Raw genomic sequence first — 23,652 nt, 5'->3', positions numbered from 1 at the left:
CCCAGCAGGGAACTCTAGTGGCTCCCCTCCCAGACTGTATTCCCATCTCTGTTAAAGACTTTTCTTCCCCACTTCCCAGATATAGCCCCTAATTCTCTTCTTGGACTCCCAGTAGTGTCATTTGTTCTCTGGTGCCCAGCAGAAAACGAGATTTCCCTTCTCTGACATCCATCCTAGAATGGATCTAAGCCTTTGATAGCCCTGCCTCTAGTAATGAAGTTTATGGTAGCAAAAGGTGAAGTTAGAAGTTCACTCCTGGGCTTCCCTGGTAGCGCAGTCGTTGAGAGTCCGCCTGCCAATGCAGGGGACACGGGTTCGTGCCCCGGTCCAGGAAGATCCCACATGCTGTGGAGCGGCTGGGCCTGTGAGCCATGGCCGCTGAGCCTGTGCGCCCTGAGCCTGTGCTCCACAACGGGAGAGGCCACAACAGTGAGAGGCCCGTGTACCACAAAACAAACAAACAAAAAAACTAGAAGTTCATCCTCCTGGTTAATACAAATAATACACACATTTTATTATTACAGGGCTGACTGAACCTCTCTCTGTGACTTTGGAAGTAAAATGTACTATGAAAAAGCTCACCTCTTTTTTATTGCTTGTTTCTTTTTTTTTCTTTCACTTTTTTTTCTTATGTAGACATTATGACAATAAAGGAAATTAACAAAAAATGTCTCAAGTCCCACAGCCATAAACCATTGATTGTTTTTCCTTTTTTTTCCTGTATTCTCTTCCAGTCTCTGCCCATATGCAGTGATATTAACTGGATACAGTTTTGAAGTACATTTTTTTAATGCCACATGATCATAGTTTAAGGAAATTGAAGTGACTGAGATATGGGAATATCTTGGGTAATAATAGCTTCTTATTCTGATTATTTTCCTTTAGGAAAGACACTGCTGATCCTGTAACATGGAGGATTGCCTTCATACCTCATCTGAGAATCTATCCAAATTGGTCAGCTGGGCCCACAGCCACGGGACCATTTGCAGCCTCATTCCAAACCTGAAACATTTGCTTTCGGAAGGTTCCCATGGGAACCTGACAGCAATGTGGGGCTGTAGTGCGGGCCATGCTTATCACTGGCCACTGACAGCTACTTGCAGAGCTGGCTCCCAAGAAAGGGTCTGTTTCCAGGATAACAGAAGTTTTAACTCTGATAGTCCCAGTATAATTGGAGTGCCCTCTGAGACACAAACTAGCCCTGTTGAAAGGTACCCTGGGAGACCAGTGAAAGCAAAGCTAGACTGTAATCGGACCAGAGACTCTTGTGACTTCTCTTATTGCAGTGAGCCCTCTGAACTGGATGAAGCTGTTGAAGAGTATGAAGATGAAAACACTCTGTTTGACATGGTTTGTGAGTCTTCTGTTACAGATGAGGATAGTGACTTTGAACCCCAAACCCAAAGGCCTCAAAGCATTGCTCGAAAAAGGCCTGGAATAGTCCCATCTTCTCTCCATGCAAGCTCCCAGCCTCAGATGATTGATGAATGCAGCAGTGATGTGATCATTAAGAAAATCAAACAGGAGTTTCCTGAAGATTATTATATTGTGGCGAATGCAGAGCTGACTGGAGGGGTAGACGGACCAGCCCTCTCGTTGACGCAGATGGCAAAACCTAAGCCTCAGACTCATGCTGGTCCCTCCTGTATAGGGTCTGCTAAGCTGATTCCCCATGTAACGTCTGCCATCAGCACGGAGCTAGACCCACATGGTGTGTCTGCATCCCCCTCTGTGATGTCTAGACCAATCGTCCAGAAGACTGGTAGGGTATCTTTGGCTTCACCAAACAGAGGACCCACTGGTGCCCATGGCACCAACCAGCAGGTGGCCATACAGATGCCTGTGAGCACATCCCATCCTAACAAACAGATCAGCATCCCTTTGTCTGCCCTGCAGCTGCCTGGACAGGATGAGCAAGTTGCTTCTGAAGAGTTCCTGTCCCATCTGCCCAGCCAGGCCTCCTCCTGTGAGGTGGCCCTTTCTCCCTCAGTTAACACAGAGCCAGAAGTGAGCTCCAGTCAGCAGCAGCCCCCAGTTGCTCCGACCATAACCACTGAGGCCACGGCACAGTGCATACCAGGTATGGCACGTGAGGTGACAGAGTCCCTCATCCACGTACATCAGAGAATTCTGCGCCGTCAGCACTCCTAAAACCACTGGCTCAATTTGCTAGAATTTGGGCCTTTATTATTCTCAGAAAGATAGAAATAATGAAATATTATACATCCAGGTGATACAGTAAAGGAAATTCATCTGAAATAAGGCCATCTATCCAGTCGATGTACCTCAGGGCTGAGAGGACAGCTGTAGGATTGTGCTGTTGATATTGCATGGCTGTATTTAAGGTTTGTATCTGATCTTAAGCTGAATTTTAATAAGTAAATTTATTTTTGAAAGTTTTTTTTAATGCTCTTGGTTACTGTTTTGAAGCCAAAATGATGTTGGTTTAGGCATACGATGAAAATAGACCTGATTTTTTCAATATTATTTATTTGAACCAATTTAGCACTTTATTCATTTTAGTTGGTGTGGCAGTTTAAAACAAGTTTTTTTAAAAAGCAACAAATATATCTGGAAGAAGTATTTTATTTTGTCTCTCAAAATTTATAATAATCAGGTAACTTGCATTTCTGGAATACATAGACCTAACTGGAATGGATTGAGAGGAGAAAGAAATAATTATGTGAGGCCCCTATCTGTAATTCTAACATTCTAAATGTTCTGTAATTCTAACATTCAGTATTTATTTAATCTTGGCTATTAGTAACCATCACTAGTATCTAATTTCAAAATATTTTCATCACCCCAGAAAGAAACCCCACACCCGTTAGCAGTAATTCTTTCCCTCCTCCCGGCCCCAGTCAACCACTCATCTACTTTCTGTCTCTATGGATCTACCTGTTGTGCACATTTCATATAAATAGACTCTTATTTTGTGGCCTTTTATGATGGCCTTCTTGTACTTAGCATAATTTTTTTAAGGTTAATCTATGTGGTAGCATCTATCAGTGTTATTTTCCTTTCTATTTCATTGTATGGATAAACCACATTTTGTTTTTCTTTTATCAGCTGATGGATGCTTAGGTTGTTTCCATTTTTTGGCTGTGGTAAATAATGCTGCTAATATCATTTATATACAAGTTTTTGTGTGGACATATATTTTCATTTCACTTGGGCAGCTACCTAGAGGTGGAATCGCTGGGTCATATGGTAACTCTATGTTTGAGGAACTGCCAACCGGTGTTCCAAAGCAGCTTCACCATTTTACAATCTCACCAACAATTTTAAAAGATTCCTATTTCACCATATGCTCACTAACACTTTCTATTTTCCATTGAAAAAATTATCCTGCTGGGTGTGTGAAGTAGTAACTTGTTGTAGTTTCGTTTTGTATTACTCTAATGACTATATTTTTTTAACGTGCTTATTGGCCATTTGTATACCTTTCTTTTGAGAAAAATCCATTCAGATCCTTTGCCCATTTTCTAGTTATGTTGTCTTTTTATTGGTGAGTTATAAGAGTTCTTTATAGATTCTGGTTATAAGTCTTCTATTAAATATGATTTGTAAATATTCTCTCCCATTCCCTGGGCTGTCTCTCCTTCTTCCTTCCTTCCTTTCTAGTTTTAAATCAATCAATCACAACATGGTCTTTGGCCAATATTCACATCATTAGACACAATATTCTCTTTATTAGGCTTGTGAAAGTCTTTGTATTAAGACTCTAACTCTTGATACATATAGGATATAAGTAGTACCTTTTCACTTAAATAGTTGTGAATTTGGTTTATTTATTTGTCCCCCTCCCCCCCCTTTTTTTTGTAAAGTAGGAGATAGCGTGACAGAGTTTCTACATTCTCACTTAATTTATATTTGAGGGTAGAATTCAGAAATGTATGTTACAAAGTGGTCCAGTATAGCAAAACAGCTTAGTAAAACTGTTGTTTGTATTGTATGTCCTTCTAATAATTTACCCCTGCAAAAGCAAGTTGAAAGATTTCCTTGCATCTGCCTAGTGGATATTAGTCCACTAGTATGTGTATAGTAAATGAGACATTGAGGCTCAAAGTAACTGTAATAGGAATTTCCTAAAGAATGATCCTGATGTTTTGATCCATTGTTCTGTGGAAGGACATTATATTGCTAAGATATTATTAGCTTTAGAGAAACGCTATTTGGACTGGAAACATCAATGCAACAAATAAAAATCTGATTGATACTTTTTTTTATGAGAGATATATAAAGTTAACTTATAATTTACCTTTGTTCTGTAGAGCCGGAACTAGGCTCTGTGCTCTAAAAGTTTTATTTATTTATTTGCATATTTATTTATATTAGAATAAATTTATTTTAAACATAGGTTTTTTTTAAAAATTTAGAATCCAGCACATCCAAATGTATGTGAATGAATATGTACAGATGGACCTTAATCACTTAATATTTAAAGCACACTTAGGACTAAGCAAAGAAGAAAGGTTCTGAAAGAACTAGCTAAAAGCAACATCAGGTACTTTTAAAATGGATGTTGTGTAACCATTAGTCTTTATAAAATTATTGTAGAAATACTGCATATCTTTGAATAATATTTTTAAAATAAATAATTTGACAAATGACTAGTCAGACAGAAACAAAGAAATTGTTCCTTTTTGTTTAGTTTTACTGATGTCATTTAAATTCTATTTCCTGGCAGTTCCCTGGCGGTCCAGTGGTTAGGACTTGGTGCTTTCATTGTCGTGGCCCTGGGTTCAGTCCCTGGTCAGGGACCTAAGATCCCACAAGATGTGCAGTGCAGCCTAGAAAAATCTGTTTCCCTATTGGAAAACCGTTCTTATTTCTGTTTAGAACTAAACTCACAAGGTTACAAAATGTTAACAATGTGTGGATAAAATTATAATTTTCATGTCAGCCCTATTACAATGCTCAACTCAAATCTTATCAAACAGTCATAAGTAAAGAGGACATACATTATTTGAAGAATTATTGACTATCTCGCAGTGGTTTCGATTCCATTAATTTTTGAGATTTTTATGTAAATTTGGAGCATTTGTCATAAATTTAAATTTTTATTGCATCATGAGTTGGGTTTCTATGTGTATATTTCTTAAATATACACACAGCTTCTTTTATGATTTTGTGCAAGAACCCCCATGTTTATTTGAAGTATAGTTGATTTACAATGTTGTGCTAATCTCTGCTGTACAGCAAAGTGACTCAGTTATACACATGTATACATTCTTTTTTTATATTGTTTTCCATCATGTTTTATCACAGGATATTGAATATAATTCCCTGTGCTATCCATTAGGACCCTGTTGTTTATCCATTCTGAATGTAATAGTTTGCATCTACCAACCCCAAACTCCCAGTCCATCCCTTTTCCTGCCCCTTCCCCCTTGGTAACCACAAATCTGTTCTCTATGTCTATGAGTCTGTTTCTGTTTTGTAGATAGGTTCATTTGTGCCATCTTTTAGGTTCCATATATAAGTGATATCATATGGTATTTGCCTTTCTCTTTCTGACTTACTTCACTTAGTTTGATAATCTCTAGTTGCATCCATGTTGCTGTGAATGGCATTATTTCATTCTTTTTTATGGCTGAGTAGTATTCCATTGTATTTATATACCACGTCTTCTTTATCCATTCATCTGTCAATGGACATTTAGGTTGTTTCCATGTTTTGGCTATTGTGAATAGTGCTGCTGTGCATGTAGGGGTGCATGTATCTTTTTGAATTATAGTTTTGTTTGGATATATTATCAGAAGTGGGATTGCTGGATCATATGGTCATTCTATTTTTAGTTTTCTGAGGAGCCTCCATACTGTTTTCCATAGTGGCTGTACCAACTTACATTCCCACCAACAGTGTAGGAGAACCCCTTTTATTAGTCAGCTTTTATCCCCAGAAGTCTTATTGTAGCAAGCAATCAACTTTTGCTTTTCACATTTGTAATATATGTGTTTTCTTTTGAAAATCTACATCGTTATCTTTTTCTAATAGATTCATATGTGTTCTTTATATATTAGAAATATTAACTCATAGTCTATCATATATATTGGAAATACATATCCATGTATATAGAAAATACATTTTCCCACTTTACCATTAATTTTTAAAATAAATTAATTTTTAATTATTATTTTTTGGCTGCATTGGATCTTTATTGCTGCTCACAGGCTTTTTCTGTAGTTGCAGTGAGCAGGGGCTACTCTTTGTTGCAGTGTGTGGGCTTCTCATTGCTGTGGCTTCTCGTTGCAGAGCACGGGCTCTAGAGCGCAGGCTGAGTAGTTGTGGCACATGGGTTTAGTTGCTCCACGGCATAGGGAATCTTCCCGGACCAGGGCTCAGACCTGTGTCCCCTGCATTGGCAGGTGGATTCTTAACCACTGTGCCACCAGGGGAGTCTACCATTAATTTCTATATAATTTTGTTGATGGGATTTTTTGAGGTATGGATTTTCTTAATTTTTATGAAGGCTGTTCTTTCAACCTCTACCTACCTATCTATCTATCTGTCTAGTTAGCTATCATCTTTTCTGCCTTTGGCATTTTGCTTAGGAATTCCTGTCTTGAATCAAATAAATGTTTTCCTATATTGTCTTCTGTTTTGTTTTTTGTTTTTCTTTTTCCTCTCCTCCCCTTCTGTCTCCTTTCTTTTTTTACCTTTAACTCTACAATCAGAATATATTTTAGGGTGGAACCTCACTTCATTATTTTTATAGGTAGTCAAATGTTCCAACATCACTTATTGAATAATTCCCATTGTACACTGAATTTTATGTATCACATTTTTGTTTATAACTGGGTCTATTTCTAGATTTTCAGTTTGGGGTTTTTTTTAATCTCTTTATCTTTTTTCTTCTAATTTTACTAATTTTTTAAATTTTTTATAAAACAATGCATTCAGAGAAAAATGGATGTAGTCTAAAGCATTTAATAGAATACTTTTTGAAACTTACTCATGTAAAATTGAGTTCAGTGAGGTTTTAAAAATTAAGTTGCATATTACTTCTAGTTATGTGGTTTGTGTTGACACAAATAAACAATGGTTTCTCCTGTCAGAAACAGAAGATCTGAGTTAAAATAAATGTATAAAGACAATTAACTGCGTTATAGTTGAAGGACACATCTTCAAATGAGCTTTTATCCAGGGTTCAAACAATGTCTATATTTTCTCTCTTACCATGTCTCGTCTCAGCTTCCTTTGTATTAGCTTCACTTATAGATACTTGATCCCTGCGTGGTACCCGAGGCGATTGCCAAGTGTTGCTGGGATTCATGCCTAGCAGTAGACAGAGCCTGTGCCACCGCCTTCCCACTAACACCCGAATTAGTCTTTGAAGCATCAAGCTCATACCCTGGGAACTGTATTGAGACCAGTCCTAAGTAGACCCCACAGCTGAGTGTTGGGGTCAGGTGGGAGTGTTCTTCCAGGGACATTCTTTATTCTAATCTTGAAAGAGGCAGCACACCAGAGACACCTACTACTATTTGTGTAGGGTGGGTTTTTGTTGCTGTTGTTTGTTTTTTTGAGCATTTAGTTTTCTTTGTGTGGGCAGATAAAGGAGTTGTTTATATGTGTCATTCAAAGACTAGGTATACTAGAGCAGTGTTCTAATTTAAGGGATAGAAATATTTATAAGTAAGCATATGCTTTTATGTCTGTACATATATGCATATGTATACATACATATACATGCATACATTATTTTATATATTTTCTTATCCTACAAGAAATATATGCCTCTTCTTACAAGATGGAACAAGACTAAATTTGCTTTCTTAGCCACACCCTTTCCTGTACCTTCCTGCAGGAAGACCTGCAACATAAATTCTGAAAGGTAAGAGAGGCAAAATTAAAATTCAGGCTCAGTTAATACCATCATTTTCCTCATTTTCATAAAGGGGTGCTTATCTGAGGATTGATATGGCAGGCAATGCTGGGCACTGAGATAGTAGAGCTTGGCCACTCAGAGTTTGGGATCAGACATGCCTAGGTTGATTCCCAGCCCTGCCTCCTACTGGCCTTGTGACCTTAGCTAAGTCAGTTTATTTCTCTGAGACTCAGTTTCCTCATTTGAAAAGTAATAACATGTCTGTCTCACAGGATTGTTTGACGACCAAATGTAAAGTATAGATGAAGCACTAAAGAGAGTACGTGACATGTGATAAACATTCAATAAGTAATAGTTTCCACCATTATTAATATTTTCATTGTCATCATCATTGCTGCCATTATTAGACTGTGCTCAGTACTCTTGAATAGTCAAGTATAATAGATTCTGATTTTATGCAGTAACATCTATTCATCTAGTAAAATGGTCTATGGCGAGTCTTATCTGGGAACTTATTAGGAATGCAGATTCTCAGGTCCCACCCCAGACCCACGGAATCAGAATTTGCATTTTAACAAGATCTCCAGGTGATCTGTATGCACACTGAAGCTTGAGAAACAGGGATTTAGGAAATGCAGGTTCCACATTAGAGGGCACATTGTTATTCCCTTTGGCCACACTGTGACTTTGAACACTCTTCCCCTTTGAGAGAATTCCCTCCTTTGTATATCTGCACTTCCCCATTGTAGAGGCCAAAAACTCACTTTTCCAAGTTTATATTTCAGTGAGGGCACAATCTAGTGACCTGAAACTTTGCCAGTCAAATGCACTAACTCTAGACTCTAATCAGAAGTACCTAGGACTTCCCTGGAGATCCAGTGGTTGACTCCATGCTTCCAATGCAGGGGGCATGAGTTCGATCCCTGGTGGGGGAACTAAGATCCCACATGCTGGGAGCTTCCCTGGTGACACAGTGGTTAGGAATCTGCCTGCCAATGCAAGGGACACAGGTTCAAGCCCTGGTCTGGGAAGATCCCACATGCTGCGGAGCAACTAAGCCCGTGTGCCACAACTACTGAGCCTGCACTCTAGAACCTGTGTGCCACAACTCCTGAAGCCTGTGCGCCTGGAACCGTGCTCCGCAACAAGAGAAGCCACTGCAATGAGAAGCCCACACACCACAACAAAGATTAGCCCCTGCTCAGTGCAACTAGAGAAAGCCCGCACAAAGCCAAAAAAAAAATTTTTTAAGGAAAAAAAAACGATCTCACATGCTGTGCGGTGCAGCCAAAAAAAAAAAGGAAGAAGTAGGAAGAAGTACCTAGAAGAATCTGTTTTTGATAAATACAGTCCAGTTTCTAGAAGCAGCAGGAGCAGTGTTCCACTGTTAGAAGCCCAAGCTGGAGTTTGGTGGCTGGTTTGTCTCCAGCAGTGCAAATCTGTGGTGTGGTCCCCTCTAAACCTGGTTTCCTGGTATTGTGGGAAATTGTGTGGCCTTTATTAAATTCTTTTCTTGCCTAAACTAGCTAGACTGGGCTTTCATTGTTTTAAACAAAGAAGCTGGAGGAATATAACCTCTGAACCCAGAAAAGGTGTTAACCTCTCCTAGATGTGGCATGAAAAATAAAATAATTTTCTTTTTATCACTAGGTTTATATTTTTAGCTAAAATAAATATCCCCTTGGTAAGTAACCACTAATACAACATACCCTATAGTGTGTGTTCTCTTGCTACACAAACTGTAAGCAACCCATAAGATGTTGAGGGGTAGAGATAGCTTCTCACCCTAAACCTTCTCTCCCCAGAGGGGGTTTTTGCTGAAATATGTCCATTGTGGGGAGTTCCACCGAACTGGGAATGAGAAGGAGGTACTTTAGTACCTTTGCATTTGGCTATGGGCTTTAAGAGCAGTTTTGGAAAAATGAGGGAAAAGACAGGTGGAGCTTCTTAACACAATGTTGAGTATTTCTTAAAAGTTAATTTTTTTTTTTTTTTTTTTTTTTTTTTTTTTTTTTTGCGGTACACGGGCCTCTCACTGTTGTGGCCTCTCCCATTGTGGAGCACAGGCTCCGGACGCGCAGACTCAGCGGCCATGGCTCACGGGCCCAGCCGCTCTGTGGCATGTGGGATCTTCCTGGACCAGGGCACGAACCTGCATCCCCTGCATTAGCAGGCGGACTCTCAACCACTGAGCCACCAGGGAAGCCCTTAAAAGTTAATTTTGAATGATTTGTTTTCTCTTAGGTGTATTTTTTCTCATGTCAGTTCACATGATGCTACTATTTCCTGAAATGATCTATTTTATTTCTTTACTATTTCTCAGTTTGATCCCCTGAGACAGAGAACTTGACCTTCAAAATCACCAGGAGGTAGCCCAAATAAGGAGGATATTAGGAAATCTATGCATTGACATTTCATATTGTCTCGTATATTTTATTTCTTTTCTTCCTTTTTACCCTCCATTTCTTTTTCTCTTTGCATAATTTCACCCTTGAGTTGACATCAGTAGTGGGTGGTAAAAATGTGGAAAGTTTGATAAGATCTGGTAAAAGGGAGTGAGCTTCATTTCATTAGCCCTCTTAGAAGAAAGTAAATGGACTAGATGCTTACCTAATTTATTTGTGTACCCCTTCTCTTGTAATGCTGAGGGAGGCTTTAATGGAGCTACCAAGCACCCTTCTCTTCAGTCACAATGCCTGCACGTAGTACACATGCAGTTATCCTGTCGATAAGTAGTCAGTGTTGAGAACGTGTCCAGGGAGAAAGTTAGGTACCTGCTCCCAGGAGTTTCCAGGACTCACTGCTTGATGTTAGTAACATCATCTAAAATCAATAACTTTGTTCCACTCAACACTCCACTCACCTAATTGCACAGGGAAGAAATCAGGTCCCTCTCTCCCATTATGATACGGGACTGCATGTCCATAGGAAGAGAGAGAGCAGGTCTAAACCTTGATGAAGCTATAGATCCCTAAGCATGTTACTGAACACTGTGAACCCTTTCAGATATTACTATCAGCACCCCTTCTAATAGGCTTTTGGAGGCACCTTCCACCCCTCTGCTGAGTATCACAGGTCTCAATTGTTTCTGTACTTGAAGATCACCAGCTGTTGACTTTCCTACTTCAGTGTCACAGGGTCTTCTCTCCCCTACCTAAGTGTCACAGAGCCCCTCCTCCCCAGCTGATCAAAGGGCAGTTCTCAGAGTGGGGGCGGGGGGTTGTCTTTGGTTTTATCATGTATAGTAGAACTCCCATGATCAAAATGATTTTAAGGAACTGGAGATGGTGGTCTCCAGCCTCTGGCTGAGGGGCACTTCCCTCCTTCCTTCCTTCCTGTTTTGCAATTCTTAGAAAAGACAAAGTTGTGGTTTTAAATTAGTTTTTAGGTTTGTTTTCTATACTGGGGAAGGAGTATGGGAGGGAGACATGAGATAAAGTACAGTCACTCTGTTATGAAAAGAAAAATAATTGGCTATATCGTCATGTCTTTTCAAAGTATTTAGGTCTTCTCCAACATTTTACCAAGGCAGTAATGAAAACCCACTATACCTTATATAACATATAATTTATAACATTATTATATGTAACTTATTATAAAGCTGTAGTAATTAAAATGGAATAGTTTGGCAACAAAGATAGACACATAGAGCCATGGAACAGAATAGGGAGCCCAGAAACACTCCTGCACATGTATGTGAACTGTATGTGAAATAGAGCCATCACAAATCAGTGGGAGAAGGATGGACCAGACAATGAATGATATTGTGCAGTTGGTCATCTGTGTAGAACAAAATAAAATTAGATCCTTACGTCACATCAGACATGAAAATAAACCTCATTGAAAGATCTAAATATGGAAATGTAAAACTTAAAACTGCTTGAAGGAAATCTTGCAAAACGGCCTTGGTGTTGGGAACAAGTTTTTTAAATGAGACACACAAAAAGCGCAAACCATAAAGGAAAAGTTTGAAAATGCTGACAGCCTTTAAAATCTTAGCTGGGACAGGGATATCATAAAGTTAAAAGACAAGCAATAATCTCTGAGATGATTTTAATGTGCATAACGAAAAATATTCATATACAGAATATGTAAAGAACTGCCACAAGTCAGTAGGGAAAAGGTCAAATAATCCAGTAGAGAAATGAGCAAAGGAAATGAAAAGGTGCTTCTAATAAGAGGAAACCCATATAGTTAATAAACATGAAAAATGTTCAACCTCACTGGTAATCAGGGAAATGTAAATTAAAACAATAATATTATACCATCAGAAAGGCAAAAATTATCAATTTTTACTCCAGACGTTGTTGAAAGTATGGGGAACATGCTGGTGGGAATATAATTGGTACAACCACTTTGGAGAGCAATTTATAGTATCTGATAAAGATGTGCATATCATATAACCTTGGCATTCAGTTCCTAGGCATCTATCCTAGAGAAATTTCCTCATTAAAAGGAGAAATGTGGAGGGGTATACATTGCAACTTTCTTTGTGATAACAAGGAAAAAATCAGTTAACAACCTCAGTGTCTGTTAGTAGATAAATTGTGATGTATTTTTCAATGGAATATATGCATCAGGCAGATCTGCATTAATTAATATAGATAAATCTTGAAAACAGAGTTGCTGAATAATATTTAGAGTACAATACCTAAAAAACAAACAGGCATTACTATGTACTGTATGTTACACTCTCACATACCACAGTAATCAATTATGAAACATGGGCTGGAAGGACCCATAATGCATCAGTACATGATAGTGGTTGCTTTGGGGAAAGGGGGGATGAGAATGGGTGCACAGGAAACTTGAATATCTGTGATATTTTATTTTTTTAATTAAAAAATTTTTTATTGGAATATCATTGCTTTACAATGTTGTATTGTTTCTGCTGTACAGCAAAGTGAATCAGCTATATGTATACATATATCCCTTCTTTTTTTGGATTTCCTTCCCATTTAGGTCACCACAGAGCACTGAGTAGAGTTCCCTGTGCTATACAGCAGGTTCTCATTAGTTATCTATTTTATACATAGTAGTATATATATGTCAGTCCCAATCTCCCAGTTCATCCCACTGACCTGACCCCTCCTTGGTATCCTTACGTTTGTTCTCTACATCTGTGTCTCTATTTCTACTTTGCAAATAAGTTCATCTGTACCATTTTTCTAGATTCCACATATAAGCAATATTATACAGTATTTTTTTTTCTCTTTCTGACTTACTTCACTCTGTATGACAGTCTCTAGGTCCATCCATGTCTCTGTAAATGGCACAATTTAGTTCCTTTTTATGGCTGAGTAATAATCTATTGTATATATGTACCACGTCATCTTTATGTGATATTTTCTTTTAAAACCATGGAACAAATATGACATCATTAACATTTATTAAATCTGGCAGGAACATGAGTTCGTATTATACAAGAGGCAATATAAGCACAGTGCTTAATTGTGAAAATCTGGGCACACAGCTGCCTGGATGCAAATCCCAGCCCTGCCACTCATTTTCTGGGTGACTTTGGCAAGTCACTTAACCTCTCTGTGGCTTAGCTTTATCATCTGTAAAATGAAGAAAATAATGTATGTGTTCTCTAGGGTTGATATAAGGATTAAAGTAATTCATACAGAGCCCTCTGGTTCATGGTAAGCATAATTTAGTATTCTGCATACTTTTCTGTATGTTTCTAAATGTGATTACTCTTTAAACATAGATCATGAAGCGTAAATAAAGTTGATTGTGGAATATTTGAGATGAAGGCATATGACATTATTGTTTTTACTGAATATAGAGGGTTTTTTGGTAAGAGCAAACTTTATTACCATTATCTCCCAGTATACTTGTTTATGCACAAAGAATTTGAGAATTATTCTCACAGATTTCACTGTGGCCTTCCTCCTTATGATTATGATGTGATGTCATCATGGGAGAATTTTTTTTTTAAGTTCTTCTGTTGGAATAAATAAAAACTACAAAAACAAAATGTCCTCTATTATCTATGGATATATAGCACTTTCATTTCCAGGATCAGCACTGCTTGAGTTGCATGAAGAAGAGGTTGTTTCCTTCATTTTACTGACAGGAAATGAGTTACAAAGAAACTAGATGATTTGCTTGGAGTTCCAGGGGAAGAAGTGTGGTCTCCTGCTTGTTAACTAAGAGAGGAGGGGTTGGTGCTTTGCACGCTGGTCCCTACCTCTGCTTGTCTTGGTGTAGGAAAAGACTACACCACTAATTGCTTCCCCTTCCCTTTCTTTTATTTTTAGGTCATGCCTATAACTTTTCCAAAGTTTAGGCTGCTAGAGTATATCCTAAAGTGATTATTTTTTTCTGAGAATCTTTTTTTTTTTTTTTTGTGGTATGCGGGCCTCTCACCGTTGTGGCCTCTCCCGTTGCAGAGCGCAGGCTCCGGACATGCAGGCCCAGCCGCTCCACAGCATGTGGGATCTTCCCAGACCAGGGCGTGAACCTGTGTCCCCTGCATCGGCAGGCGGACTCTCAACCACTGTGCCACCAGGGAAACCCCTGAGAATCATTTTTTAAAAGACCTACGGTTTGGGCTTCCCTGGTGGCGCAGTGGTTGGGAGTCCGCCTGCCGATGCAGGAGACGCGGGTTCGTGCCCCAGTCCGGGAGGATCCCACATGCCGCGGAGCGGCTGGGCTCGTGAGCCATGGCCGCTGCGCCTGCGCGTCCGGAGCCTGTGCTCCGCAATGGGAGAGGCCACAACAGTGAGAGGCCCGAATACCGCAAAAAAAAAAAAAAAAAAAAAAAAAAAAAAGACCTACGGTTTAATAGAAGGATCTGCTTTATCAGAAACAGGAAACGTGTCTAAGTCTCTTTTTCTACTAAGCATCTGGACAAGTCACTTGCACTTCAGTTTATCAAACATTTATTTCAAGATCAACCATATGACAGGACTAGTGAAAATACAAAGATGAATGGCAAATTCCCTGACCCCAGTATATCATTGTGTAGAGAATGCAGCAGACAAACCAACAACTCCAACTCCAAGTGTATAGAAAGAGGTATATAAAATGCTGTGGAACATAAGAGGAGCAGTTGACTCAGCCTTTTGGGACACAGGGAAGAGTACAACATGAGCAAAGACATTAAATTAGGGCAGGAACGTATGCAGGGAAGCAAAGATTTGAGTGTGGTGTGAGTGTAGATTTCCAAGCAGTTAGGAGAGTTGCTGCTGGAAAGATGGGCTGGAGTCACCTGTGAAAGGCTTTTCATGTGATGTCTTAAACTTAACGTGGGGAGCCGAGGGACACAGTTCATTATCTTAGAAGATCACACTGATAGCAGTGGGGAAGTAGAGACTGGGACTGAGAACTGTTTTATAGGCTATTAATTGCAGTAATCCAGATGGGAGATGGCAGTAAATGCTCGAATGAGGCAACAATAAAGGCATTAGAGTGGAGGAAACAGAGTTAGATGATTTGGAAATTAGACTTGATGACTTCTGAGTGTTTGGCCTCTTGGGATCTCCGTTGCCACCCTCGTATTCTCTGTCCAAAGGCACAGCACTGTTGTAGGTAATGCTGAAAGGTCTTCAGGACCCATTTATCTACAATGTAGTTATAATTCTCTGCATATAGGATGAAACATCTGTTAAGAGTTCTGAAGCATGCCATGACCATTTATTCAACAGCTATCCATTGGAAGCCTACCAAGTGCCAAGTTCAGGTTGGGTACTGCAGATAACCCAATGAACAAGGGAAAAAAACATGGTTCTTGCTCACATACGGCCTGCACTCTGAATGGGAGAGACACCTTAACTCATGCCCTCTCAAAACATTCCGAAATTTTTTTAAAAAACTGTTTAAAATATTTCCTGAATGAAGATGCTGTTAAACTGTGAGTGGCTTTCTAAGACTAAATTGGTTGCCTTTAGATAACATATTTATGAAGACTAGGATGATATATGGCTAAAATTGGTTAAGTGAACAATTAAACCACTATGATAAATGAAAGGCAAGTCTTTCGTAGAGGGAAATTAAAAGTGCAGAGGCTACAGGCAACCCATTCCACAATATAATTTATTTAAGACACCTTCTACATATCTAAAAATAACATGAGCCTAGTTAAATTAAAATTGTAATATTGCTTATTTTTGCAGACAACTAGTGATCTATCTTTAAGAATTAAAAATATAATTGTTTACTAGTTTTCTGAAAGTAGAAAATCAAGTTAATTGCTTTCTGTTGTACAAATGCATAATTTTATGAGAAATTAATTAGTTTTATCAGCATTTTTTCCAGTGCTTGCACTTCCTAAGTGTCATTTGTCTTAATATTTTACAAGAAAATCTTCCTAGTTGACTTTTTATTTCTTTAAAATAGAAGCATTTTTTGTACTATACCATTGAAGTAAAAGCTGTTTTTATATACTTAAAGTTCACATACATATAATTGAGATCTCCTGATATGCAGAATACACCCAAACATAGCAGACGAGCAAATTGCTATGAACCTCAGAATATAATTCTCTTCAATGAATTTGGATTTGACTAAGACTGCTAGGAAGCTAGGTGCCAGTTCAGAATTGAGGAGGCATTGACCTTGATTTTCTAGCCTTGGTATTCATTCCTTGTGGTCTGAAGAGATGAAATAATGTACAACCCCTGGACAGACAAGTCAGTGTCAGAGTACCGCAGTCTTAGCTTCAGACATCATCCCTATATCTGTTTTCCTCTGAGAAGCAGCAGATTCCTCCTGCTCCTCACAGATTGAGCTGCCTGCCCATCTTGGGTCACAGCAGGGATGGGCAGTATGCAGGTGATCCACTGTAGTTTAGGCCCAGCAATACCTCTCTTTCAGTCTAGACCTCATTTATGTAACTAATGGCTTGTGTTCCCAAGGGTGTATTAGACCCAGAAGAAGTATTTATATAACATGGCAAAAATGACGAATTATGCTTCTGTGGCTACAAGGTGATTTAAGCTTTATTTTATTTTAGGTGAGAACAGTGATCAGAGAACAGTAAATCTGAATTGATTGATGCATCTTAGGTGGTTTATTTTTATTTATATTTTTGCATGTTTTCTTTAGGTGGTTTATTGACTTCAGTTACGATACACATATCAGGCTGATTCTTCAGTACGGCCTTAAAACTATAGGATTGCTTTCTTAGACAAAAGCAATAATTGTATTGCCTTTTTCAATGTTCTTCATTTTTGTCAAAGTTATTCATGTACACAGCAGTCCATAAAATTTGCTGAACAATAGCAGTCTCACCTCAGCTCTCATCACCTCATAATCCCACTCTTCAAAGGAAACTTCTTTTGAGCCTTTCTATTTTCAGTTCTTCCAAAATTTTAAACAAACTTTTTATACTTCTGTTTCTTGATTTTTTTTTTCTTGATTTATCAACTTCAGAAAATATCTACAGACTCCTTGTTATAAATGATGATTTAATTCAGTTTCATTACCCTCCCATTATTTGATTGTTATGCCATTAAAACACGTTACCAATAGAAAAACTAAAGATAATGAAAGATGAAATAAATATGCTTTCTCAACCTAAGGGTGAAGATATTAGTGTCCTTATCCTGCCTTCTTCTGTTCTCCCCTCCCTTCTTACCACCTTCTTAATTTCACAAGGTTGTCAGTATTTTCATTCTCTTCTGTGGCCATAACTAAGTCTTTTCTGCTTTATCCTTAGGTTGACTCTAAATGTTCAAAACCAATAACACCATTTATATTATTTTGACAGTGTAAATATTGTTCATAGCTATTAGTGTTCTAAGATTGAATTTCTTTTCATCCTGATGAATTTCACAACCTCTGGGACACTGAAAGGAGAATGTTCCTGAGGGTTGTTATGTGGATAAATGACTTAATCCATGTAAAGAGTTTAGAACAATGCCTGGTACAGAGAGTAAGTTCTCAATAAGTATGTCCCAGCATTGTTATTATTATTATTATTATTATTATTACTACTACTACTACTGTATTTCATTGCATCTGAAATATCATTGATTGTAAGATGTACCATTATTTTATGTTCCACAAAGAAATAAAAAGCATGCTACTAATTAAACTATAATTCCCAGGAATTGTGAGACAAATTTCAGAGACGTTAAAATGTGGAGAAGTGCATCTCACAATCAATGAAATGGTATTATTCTAGTTTGGAGGTTTTGTGTGTGTGTGTGTGTTTGTGTTTTCCTAAAATTTTTGATAGCATTCTTTGACAAAAGAACAGTGTGCTCTTATCATATATGTGTGGTCCCTCCAAGATGCCGATTTTGGGCCTTCAGTCTTCCTACTGCAGTTTGGACAAGTTGATTTAATGTAAGCCTAAGGTGACCATCCCACCCACTCTGAATTTTCCCCTGGGTTGCAACCACTGTTCCCTAGATTTCATGTTTCCCTTTACTTTCTTCTTTTCTTTGCTGGAGTTCATAAAATAATTTCCCAAGACGGGATAGGTGGGAAGTAAACTTTGAGTTTTTGGGGTTTTTAAAAAATATTTATTTATTTGGTTGCGCCGGGTCTGAGTTGCAGCTCACCAGCTCCTTAGTTGTGGCATGCGAACTCTTAGCTGCAGCACATGTGTGGGATCTAGTTCCCTGACCAGGGATCGAACCCAGGCCCCCTGCATTGGGAGCACAGAGTCTTACCCACTGTGCCACCAAGGAAGTCCCAAACTTTGAGTCTTTAAATTGCTGAAAATTCCTTTCCTCTAACATGATTTTTTAAACTTTTCCTTGGGACTTCTCTGCTGGCACAGTGGTTAAGAATCCGCCTGCCAGAACACTCTGACATAAATCACAGCAAGATCCTTTTTGACCCACCTCCTAGAGAAATGGAAATAAAAACAAAAATTTAAAAATGGGACCTAATGAAACTTAAAAGCTTTTGCACAGCAACGGAAAACATAAACAAGACAAAAAGACAACCCCCAGAATGGAAGAAAATATTTGCAAATGAAGCAACTGACAAAGGGTTAATCTCCAAAGTTTACAAGCAGCTCAATATCAAAAGAACAAACAACCCAATCCAAAAATGGGCAGAAGACCTAAACAGACATTTCTCCAAAGAAGATATACAGATTGCCAACAAACATGTGAAAGGATGCTCAACATCACTAATCATTAGAGAAATGCAAATCAAAACTACAATGAGATATCACCTCACACCAGTCAGAATGGCCATCATCAAAAAATCTACAAACAGTGAATGCTGGAGAGGGTGTGGAGAAAAGGGAACCCTCTTGCACTGTTGGTGGGAGTGTAAATTGATACAGCCACTATGGGAACAGTATGGAGGTTCCTTAAAAAACTAAAAATAGAACTACCATACGACCCAGCAATCCCACTACTGGGCATATACCCTGAGAAAACCGTAATTCAAAAAGTCATGTACTACAGTGTTCATTGCAGCTGTATTTACAATAGCCAGGATGTGGAAGCAACCTAAGTGTCCATCGACAGATGAATGGATAAAGAAGATGTGGCACATATATACAATGGAATATTACTCAGTCATTAAAAGAAATTAAACTGAGTTATTTGTAGTGAGGTGGATGGACCTAGAGTCTGTCGTACAGAGTGAAGTAAGTCAGAAAGAGAAAAACAAATACCGTATGCTAACACATATATATATGGAATCTTAAAAAAAAAAAGTTCTGAAGAACCTAGGGGCAGGACAGGAATAAAGATGCAGACGTAGAGAATGGACTTGAGGACACAGGAAGGGGAAAGGGTAAGCTGGGACGAAGTGAGAGAGTGGCATGGACACATATACACTACCATATGTAAAATAGTTAGCTAGTGGGAAGCAGCCACATAGCACAGGGAGATCGGCACAGGGAGATCAGCTCGGTGCTTTGTGACCACGTAGAGAGGTGGGATAGGGAGGGCGGGAGGGAGATGCAAGAGGGAGGAGATATGGGGATATACGTATATGTATAGCTGTTTCACTTTGTTATAAAGCAGAAACTAACACACCATTGTAAAGCAATTATACTCCAATAAAGATGTTTAAAAAAAAAAAAAAAAAGAATTCACCTGCCAATGCAAGGGACACGGGTTCAAGCCCTGGCCCGGGAAGATCCCACATGCCGCGGAGCAACTAAGCCCGTGTGCCATAACTACTGAAACCCGAGCACCTAGAGCCTGTGCTCTGCAACAAGAGAGGCCACCGCAGTGAGAAGCCTGTGCACTGCAACGAAGAGTAGCCCCTGCTTGCTGCATAGAGAAAGCCCGTGTGCAGCAAGGAAGACCCAGTGCAGTCAAAAATAAATAAATTTAGGACTTCCCTGGTGGCGCAGTGGTTGGGAGTCCGCCTGCCGATGTAGGGGACACAGGTTCGTGCCCCGGTCCAGGAAGATCCCACATGCTGCGGAGCAGCTGGGCCCGTGAGCCATGGCCGCTGAGCCTGCGCGTCTGGAGCCTGTGCTCTGCAACAGGAGAGGCCACAACAGGGAGAGGCCCGCGTACCACAAAAATAAATAAATAAATAAATAAATAAATAAATTTTCCTTTAGTACTTGTTCCTTTTATGAGGATTATAATTATAATAATCTATCAAATCTGTTTGAGAATTTTAATTAGAGGGGTTTTTAAAAATTATTTTGTCTTTGAATTATCTCTTCCTTCAGTTCTTATGCTTTTTCTTCATCCTTCACTTTAATACTGCTACTTTTCTTCTGACACCTAGTCTAATTGTTTGTTCACATTTAAGAACACAGGACAGGAATCTGGTGTTGGTTTCTTCTGCAGTTGTGTAAATAAGTTTGCTTCCCCAGGCCCTTTCCTGTGTGAAAAGTACGTATTGCCAGGCAGGACTCTTTGTAGAGAGGGGCTGGTGGAGAATTGGTGGCTGGTCAGCAGGCCTCCAAAGACAAGTCTCAGACACGAGCACCCACATTAGAGGCCTCAGCTCTCCCAACTTGATGGGTTCAATTTCCTTAACAAAGTTTTGTCTGAGGATAGGGCCCTTTTAGCATCTCCAGTTGTGTGAACAGGAGCATTTCCTGCTGTATCCTTGGACCTGCAGGCCTGTTCCTGTGATGGGGCTGGAGCCAAGTACAGGACCCCTTGAGAATTTCTAGGGGCACAGACGGGAGTGGCTCCTGCCAGGTCCCTGTGTCAGCCTGTTGGTTACTGTGGCTAGGATGGGCTAAAGCCCCGTTACAGGCCCTTTCAGAATGTCTAGTCTGAGTTTGGTGGACTTACCTCTGGGGCTCCACACCACAGCCAAGAGGAGCTGGAGACACTTAGGGCCCACAGCCTGAACCAAGGTGTGTATGCCTATTACTCGATGTATGGGTGGTCATAACTCCTCCTGGATCCGTGCCTTGGCATATAGTGCTGGTGACAGAACCAAAGCCAGATGGGGCTGTAACTGAGTCCCTGCCGATATGGAACTGTTTCTGGAACTGTAGCCAGGACCATGATCAGCAAGTCAATCACCTGGGCACAAACCTGCCTTCTCAAAACAGCTGTCCTCAGTCTTGGACTGTATCAGGGTTTTACAGTCTCTGACCCAGTCCCAGAGCCCCCCACAAAGACACTTTTGTACATGGATGGATGCCAAATTGTTTTGGGGGGTTGAGGTGGGGATGTATTACTTGGCCACCTTGCTGATGTCACTCCCCTGAGAAATTTTTTTTTTAATTAAGTATTAATTTTTCACCCCAAACTCCATTCAGCACGAAAAATAATCTTTATAATCCTAGAATGTGCTATTTCTGTGAATTTGACTTTAGGGCTTGGTTCAATAAATATAAGTACATATTCCTTAAAAATAATACCTGAAATTGTATTTTATATAATATTTTTAGTATCTAGAGTATATTAAGATTTATGTTACAGGTCACTAGCTTTTCAGCACCTTCATACTGTTATAATTACTGCTGCTAAATTATTATTTTATGTAATGGAAAACAGCCATCTCATTGTTAAGAAAAAAGCTTTATTTTCCTGTTTTGCCTGCACTTATAATGTGTAATAGAAAGCCAATCCATATAGAAAAATACTTTAATTTTTATTTTATAATGAGCTTTTCAAAAATATGTTTTGTTACTGTCCACTGACACAATTAGGAAATGACCATCCTCCTATCCATTAGGTTATTACTTCTTGGATGGAATTTAATGAATATTAATAGCCTAACTCAGAAAGGGAGGTAATTTATTAGAGTTTTATACATTTTTATTTTTTGTTATTTGTTTTCCTTTACTTATATGCCATACATCTTTTGTTTCAAGTTGATGAATAATTCCTTTGTAGTTTTTACTGTATTATGCATTTTCAGTAAAAGATGCCTTCACATTTTGATCCTTACTAATTAAGATATGCAATCCTGTAAATTGAATGTAAATTTAAAGGAAGAAATGGTTTCTAATCAAAAGTTTGTTGTAACTATTTCTGTTGTGGTATAGCATTTCATCTCTTAAATTCATCAAATGTTGCCTCATGTATTGTGCTTAAGTTTGTTCTCACTCATTGAAGCCATAGAATTTTAGCAAACTCATGAAAAGTGCTTTTCAAATACTCAATTCTGACATACTGACAAACTATTAACAAATGGTGATGACTGTTTTACTTCCAAGATGCTTTTCAGTAGGCAGGGTCATATGCTGTTAGCTCTCTGGTTACTGTATACAGAATAGCAATTATAGTAGCCAATACTTACAGAATGCTTATTATCACACTAATTATTTATGGTAACTCAGTTCTTTCAACTCTATGAAGTTAAGACTATAATGCACTCCATTTCTCAGATGAATAAACTAAGGCAAAGAAAGGTTGAACTTGCCCAAGGTGACACAATAAGAGGATGGTAGTGCTGGGATTCTCACCTAGGCAGTCTGGTTCCCAAGTTCATGCTCTTAACCACTAGGCTCACTGGCCATGGTGATGCTTGTCTTACACATTTCAGCATCCATCCTCTTAGCACTTAAATGTCCTCTTTTAGGACCTGGACCAACTTTCCCTTATTTTTCTTCATTTCTCCAAAACTTTGCCAGGACTTCTACTTTTGTTCATCCTTTTCTAGTCCCAGTCTCCATCTGCTTTTATTGTCTAATTGTCTCCACAACGAGGGAATGAAAATTAAAGTGTTTAACACATCTGTACAGATGTGTTTAGGCACATCTGTATATGCTTGAGGGAGCATATACAGATGTTCCTAAAACAGTGCCTGCCATGTTGAGGTGCCACATATATTTTTGTTGAATGTTGAAGCAAATATGCAAATACTAAAATTTCCAGAAAGAATATAAGAGATAACTTTCATTTCCTCTGCCTTCTTTTAGGAAAACTCAGGCTTCTGTATGGAGAACAGTTTGAAAGGGGGCAAGAGTGGATATAGGGAATTCTCAGTAGCTAAGAAAGGAATTTCTGTGTCACCAGTGGATAATAAATCCAATGCCAAACTCTTATTCAAGTCTTAAAATATATCATTTTAGATGATCAAAAGGAATATGTCAAAAATAGTAACTTATCGAGGCATTACTGTGTTAACAGTTTTCCTCTTAAACATAAGATAGGGCTTCCCTGGTAGCTCAGTGGTTGAGAGTCCGCCTGCTGATGCAGGGGACACGGGTTCGTGCCCCGGTCTGGGAAGATCCCACATGCCGTGGAGTGGCTGGGCCCGTGAGCCATGGCCGCTGAGCCTGCGCGTCTGGAGCCTGTGCTCCGCAACGGGAGAGGCCACAACAGTGAGAAGCCCACGTAACACACACACAAAAAAAATAAAATAAGCATAAGACAAAGCAATATTTCCAGAAAAAAATAAAATAAATCACAAGAGAAGTGTACAGTTAAGGCAGAATGGATTAGTTCTTGGTTATTATTAAAGAG

The 23,652-nt window shown here is 39.0% G+C and overlaps 1 protein-coding gene across 3 annotated transcripts in view; it reads left to right on the top strand.

Moving 5' to 3' along the window:
• Positions 1 to 23,652, top strand: part of KIAA1958 (KIAA1958 ortholog) — a 168,900-nt gene that overhangs the window by 83,819 nt on the left and 61,429 nt on the right. For all 3 annotated transcript variants that reach the window (XM_067040931.1, XM_067040932.1, XM_067040930.1), the window contains one exon: positions 886 to 2,080. In XM_067040931.1, coding sequence (XP_066897032.1) covers positions 910 to 2,080 — 1,171 coding nt within the window. In that variant the 5' untranslated portion in view covers positions 886 to 909. The remainder of the gene's footprint in view (positions 1 to 885; positions 2,081 to 23,652) is intronic.

This window comes from Kogia breviceps, chromosome 8 (assembly GCF_026419965.1).
Source record: "Kogia breviceps isolate mKogBre1 chromosome 8, mKogBre1 haplotype 1, whole genome shotgun sequence".
Taxonomy (NCBI): domain Eukaryota; kingdom Metazoa; phylum Chordata; class Mammalia; order Artiodactyla; family Physeteridae; genus Kogia; species Kogia breviceps.
The sequence above is the reverse complement of the archived record's forward strand: the minus strand, read 5'-3'. Positions and strand labels throughout refer to the sequence as shown.